Source organism: Cornus florida, unplaced genomic scaffold, assembly GCF_030987335.1.
Source record: "Cornus florida cultivar Cherokee Brave unplaced genomic scaffold, ASM3098733v1 CherokeeBrave_3.0.0_Hap2_Chr11, whole genome shotgun sequence".
Taxonomy (NCBI): domain Eukaryota; kingdom Viridiplantae; phylum Streptophyta; class Magnoliopsida; order Cornales; family Cornaceae; genus Cornus; species Cornus florida.
The window spans coordinates 136634119-136640200 of record NW_026775581.1 but is presented as its reverse complement, the minus strand read 5'-3'; the positions used below and the strand labels follow the sequence as shown (position 1 = coordinate 136640200).

The 6082-nt window shown below is 34.4% G+C and overlaps 1 protein-coding gene across 1 annotated transcript; it reads right to left on the bottom strand.

Annotated features, from left to right (window-relative positions):
- Positions 1-1397: 1397 nt before the first annotated feature.
- On the bottom strand, positions 1398-4125 carry LOC132282229 (uncharacterized). Its single transcript, XM_059783836.1, has 6 exons — positions 3900-4125; positions 3015-3719; positions 2426-2910; positions 1676-2305; positions 1510-1575; positions 1398-1421 (listed from the first exon to the last, which is right to left on the bottom strand). Exons 1-6 carry the CDS (start codon positions 4123-4125, stop codon positions 1398-1400), a joined length of 2136 nt encoding a protein of 711 aa, XP_059639819.1.
- Between the last annotated feature and the right edge of the window lie 1957 nt (positions 4126-6082).

Below are 6082 nucleotides of genomic sequence, written 5' to 3'. Positions count from 1 at the left end.
TGCAAATAAGGGCTTTTGACCAACATTTTTGACATATGCCGTGCATGTGAGCAAATGTTGGCTTGTAATACCAAAAATACCCTTTTGCACTACCCAAAATGCCCAAAGGGGGATATTTGCACACTTTTGAAAGTACAAGGGGGTTTTTTTTTGTAAATAATGAAAAAAAAAATTAAATTCTCTTCTCTAACGGCTCTCTCCCTAAATAAATGATTTAAAAATAATTAATTTAATTTTCTCTCTCCTATCTAACAGCTCTTTCTCTCTCTATATAATGTTTACTCTCTCTCTCTCACACACACACACTCTCTCTCTATCTCTTCTCTTTCTCTCTCTCTCTCTCTCTCTAACTTCTCTCCCACCATTATATTTCCATTTTGTGTTTCTTTCTCCCATTATATTTTTCATTTTGTATTTCTTTCTCTGTGTATCTTTCACTCTTTTTGCAAGTTGATGGGAAATGGCTTCATCTTCATGATCATGTAGCAAGAAGTCAAGAATGCAAGCATCAAGTCCAACAAAAAATTTCTATTGTGATTGTGGAGTTTTGACTCCATTGAAGACTTCTTGGACCGAAAGAAATCTAGGCAGAAGATTCTATGGCTGTCCAAATTACAAAACAAAGTCATGAGGTGGGAGGATGAAGAATTATCAAAATTTTACAAAAGGTTTATGTTTGATCTCATGTGTGAAGTGAGGAAGTTGAGAAATGAGAGAAATGAAAACTACCATGAAGGTCTGAGGCACATAAATGGTGGTAATAGTTGTAATGGTGTTTGTGTAGGTTTTTTCTTCTCGGTTTTTTTACTTCCATTGCAGTTACTGTAGCAATATTTGCAGTTGTAAAATGAATAATGCAAAATTTATGAATCTGTGAACCTGTGATGCAAAACAATGTTTGTCTACTTTTATTGGATTGTGAACCTATGATTGAAAATAAGGCACGCAAAGCTGTGATTGAAAGTAATTAAGTCATTCAAAATAACCATATACCATCCACACACCATCCACATCACAAAGAGTATTAAAGTCTTACAACTACTAACAGTAAAATTTTACAACTCGTATACCAATGTGAACCTGTGCAATGCATGGAGCTGTGCATACACATCATAAAAAATACTGTCATTCAAGTGAGTACACATCACAAATAATATTGTACTAGACATTGCATGCACAAGTACTAGACACAGCATGCACAACTACTAGCAGTAAAGTTTCATATACCAATGTGAACTGATGCATACACATCACAAATAATATTGTCATTGAAGTGAGTACAACCACAAAAAGTCATTGAATTGATTAGAACACTGCATGCACATGAAGCAAACAGGCCACCCATAAGTCCCAAAGCAGCTTTAAGCAAAAGTACACCAAAAGAGTTGCATCCAAAGTCAGTTCAACCACTGTCCATTGTCCTACAAGTAAAAAATGAATGTATTAGATGTACAGACATTTATTACAAATAAATAAATGGAATCAAACTTTTTGGGACTGTCGACATACCATAGATTCCTGGGTAGCAAGTGTAGGGTCAATTCCAAGTGTTTCAGATTGGGACACATAAGTAACCTTCACATGCAATAAAAGTAAACAAACATAAGTACGATATGCATAGGTATTACACTCATAAATTACACAATTAAAAAAAAAAAATAAGAATATATATTACCTCTTGTTGCACAGTTGCATGTCCTTTAGCTCTAACTGATCTTGCACCTCCCCCACTGCTACTTTCTCCCACAAACAACCCAGTCCTTTTCAAAAGAAGCCTTCCACCTTTGCTTCTTGGTGGTTTAGAAGGTGCTACATCATTCTTGCAGCTTCTGACATTGTGCCCTTCCATCTTACACTTTCCACGCCTCACTTGAAAGTTCAATTTCCCAGAAGCAGCCTTTTTAGCTTTGATATCTCTCAGTTCTTCAGCACTCTTTATTCTTTGCTTTGTTGGCCTTCCCATTTTTGGTTTTTCTCTCAATGGTGGGAGTATTGGAGGATATCCTTCAATGTTCAGAATTTTTCTCAAACAAAGTGGCTTCACAATATGGGCATATATGTTAAGGTGTGTCTCCCTTTGGTAGTAATGACTCACATAGTCTTCAATATTGCCTCTCCTAGAATTGATAACAGCTGCTACATGTATGCAAGGTATACCAGTGACCTCCCAAACCCTAAAATTGCATTTTCTGTTTGTCATATCAACTGCATCATTCTCCCCATTACTGTCAACCTCATATAATTGTGGTCCTGTAGGTTGCACATGACATTTTCTAGAATCTAGCCTCAATTTATCCACTTCATCCTGCACCTTTGAACATAAAAGACCATGTTAGCCTTCCATGTATTCTCTCTTATTATTGCACATTTTCAATAAGTACCTCATAATCATTTCAAACATGTAAATCAATGGTTTGCTCCTGGCCTCTAGAATCTGCCTATTCCAAGACTCACACATGTTATTGCTATTTAAATCGCACTTTGAGTCCACTGTAAAGCCACACTTGGACCATAAATGGTGAGGGATTCTGTTCAGCCACTCAAAAGCATTGTTGTTCATCTTCTTAATGTTTGTCATGTAATTCTTGAACACCTCAAGTGTAAATGCATTAGAAGCATTCAAGAATTCAGTTTTCAATTTGAGATATGGAAATTTCTTCCTAAAATTTTCATACATGTGTCTAGCACAAAACCTATGGTTAGTATTCTCACACAACCTGTCTAACACATCAACCAATCCCTTTTGTCTGTCAGAGATAAAAGTTAACTGATAAGGGGGACCAATGATTGCCATCAACTCATTAATAAACCACTGCCAAGTGGCTTTTGACTCAACCTCCACCACTGCAAAAATAATTGGGTAATAACTATCATTTGGGTCCCTACCAACAGCACTTAACAACTGTCCTCCTTATGGCCCTTTCAAAAAACACCCATCTAGCCCTACAAATGGCTTGCAGCCTTCTTTGAAGCCTTTCCACATTGCTTCTAGATAATAAAAAACCCTCAAAAACCTTTCTTTACTCTGTCAATTTCAGTTTTCACTTTGCATACATTACCAGGACTTGTCTGCATAACAAGCTCACAGTACTCTCTGATTTTTATAAACTGCTCTTTAAAATTACCTTTAATCATTTCCAAGGCTTTTGCCTTAGCTCTGCTTACCTTGAATCTAGAAACTTGTGTCTCAAAATCCTTTTCAATCAAGCCACTTAAACCACAATTCTTCCAAGTTGGGTCCACTCTGAATTGGTTTATGTAGTGCTTGGCTATGTACCTAGATGTTACTTGTCTATTTGTTTCAGGTGGAATACAGTGGTGTGTACTTCTATATGTCTTGATTTGAAAGGTATTATCACTGCTATTCTTTGAGGCATGAATCCTCCAACCACATTTACTAATGCACACAGCAGTAATCCTATTTTTCTCATTTTTCTGAAGCCTGAAATCATACTTGTGTTTTATAGCATGGTCCCTCAATGCTACCCTAAAATCATCTGCACATGCAAACTTCATCCCAATTTCTAAGGGTTTAATGCCCAAATCCCTCTTAACAACATATTTAGTAACCCTAATGTTGCTATCAACTTCCTCATCTGATGAGCTATGAACACTCCACAACTCATCACTTGGTGCATATACAGAATCTCCATCTAAGTCTTCTACTTGACCCCATAAAGCTTCAATATGACCATTGTTATCCTCACTCTCAGTTGCAGCTGAATGGGAAGAAGATTAGGAAGAGGCATAGGAAGATGAGTGGGAAGGAGAATGAGGTGCAGCTGTAGTTTCAGGTGCAGGTGCAGTTTCAAGTGTAGGTGCAGGTGCAGGTGCAGGTGCTACTACTAGTACCTTCACCAATGAAAAATTCTTGTACATTGTAAACATATTCAATAGACCATTATCAGAGACTATGAACACAGGATTTCCATTACTAAGGTCTCTATAATAAACTTCACTTTTGGGATCTAAGTTCAGTAGTGTCAACATATCTTCAATTTCAAAATATGACATGCAATCAGGATCACAATTATCAAATTCATCAACTTTCCCCCCAATATAATAATAGTGGTCCTTATTAAATTTTTCATCATAATGTATCTCAATTGTATACTTTTTAGACATTTTGAATAACACCTACAAAAATTTAAACAAACAATACTAATTAACATCAAATTACATGCATGTGCAGACTAACATCAAATTACATGCATGTGCAGACAAATTATTTACATGCACTGTGAGACAAGAAAATACCAAATATATTACATGCATGTGCAGACAAATATCAGTGTAAAAACATTAACAGAACCAACCTCAAATGCCAAAAAAAAATATAAAAAATAAAAAATTACACAAGTTCAAGGCAGTTTAACACTTTTTTAGACATGTGGAACCCCCCCAAAAAAAAAAAAGGCAAAAGACTCTCATTTTTATCTAAAACCGTAACCCTATTTTTTATAAAACAACTATACAATACACTACAATAAACATGAAAAAGATAAAGTGGAAGTTATTTAACTATAATCAAAGCAAATAGAGACATGTGGAACCCAAATTCATTGACAATCGACACAAAACACTAAAGAGGACCACACAAATTCGAATAAAACCCTTTATCGAACAGAAAAATAACAATAACATCACATAAACTATTGAATCACACAAATACAGACGCTATAACATAAATACCCTAACTTTTATCATCATTAAAGAAATCAGAAACATGAAAACATAAAAACCCTAACCTCTTAAACGCGTTTTTTCCTTTCAATGGTAGCACTTCGTCTTTGATCTCAAACCCCAATAGCCAGAAATTACGGATCATCCACAATCAAGCCATGAAAATGACTGTGTTTGCTTTGTCTTTGGTGTCTGTGTTTGTGAGGGGCTGTGTATGTGTGTGATCGACAATAGAGATGACTGATGGTGTGGCTTGGGTTGTATAACCCTAACCCTATTTAAGGTTTTTAGTGTATTTAGCCCAAACGACGTAGTTTTGAGTGTGTTAAGTTTCATTACCCAAAACGACGTCGTTTTGTTCAATGTCTATTTAGGTCATTTCAACTTTTTCAATTTTATTATTATTATTGAATAAAGATTATTAGGGGGTATTTTCGTATTTTAACCTACCCCTTTGACAAAAATTTCTTATTTGCAACTTTTTGAAACTAGATGGGTCAATTTTGAACAACAGTGGTGTTTTTTGCAACTTTTTGAAACTAGAGGGGTGTTTTTTGCACTTATCCCAAAATATCCTTGTGCAATGTTTGACTCATCAAGTAGGCGTCTTGGGTTTTGGATTGAATAAAAATTAGCAAAACTTTTGAACTAAACTTCCTCTAATTCTAAATTTATCACACTCTAATTTGGTACTCTCAAACATAAAGGGCGAATTCAGGAATGTCAATAGGGTGGACTAATATTTCTATGGATAGGCTAATAGTAGTAATTAGATATAGTAAATTTATTTTTTTGGGGCTAATATAATTAGGTATAGTAAATTTATTTATTTATTTTTTATTATTTTATTTTAGTGCACTTAACCCACCCTTGATCCGCCAACCATTAGAATATTGTATACTTTCCACAAGTTTCGATTATAAATTTTTTTCCTTTTTTATCACACTTTACAAATTTCTTTATGATAACTTGCAATACACTTGTTTGGTTGAATCATTTACTATCAACACTGATCGAGATTTGAGTATCTCAACTTCTACTCGATATGTACAAAATTTATATATAATTTTTATCAGTTAAAAGGTAACGGGCATGAAAGTTTGCAAAACTATTAATTAAGAGCTATAAGGACTATCATTAGTCAAGTTTGACTCAATTAACAACAAAATTTCTCTTAACCTGGTCAGGTAACTACTGTAATGCACTAACGTCAATGAAGACCAAACCAAAATTAGGAAAATTAAATGGATTTTTCTTTTTTTAAATTATTAGAGATTATTTACAATTTACTTAATTTGTGTATCTATCTCTTCAAGAAGTTTGATATATATGTATATTAAATAATGTGATGATACGGCATGTGATGAATTACTTATTAAAAATATATATATACATCATG

Excerpts from the sequence above, each read along its gene's own strand:
- LOC132282229 (XM_059783836.1), bottom strand. The coding sequence starts at position 4,125 with ATGTCTAAAAAGTATACAATTGAGATACATTATGATGAAAAATTTAAT. Across the intron at positions 2,306-2,425 it reads GGAATAGGCAGATTCTAGAG|GATGAAGTGGATAAATTGAG; the intron begins GCCAGGAGCAAA and ends TCAAAGGTGCAG. Across the intron at positions 1,422-1,509 it reads TTGCTACCCAGGAATCTATG|GACAATGGACAGTGGTTGAA; the intron begins GTATGTCGACAG and ends TTTTACTTGTAG.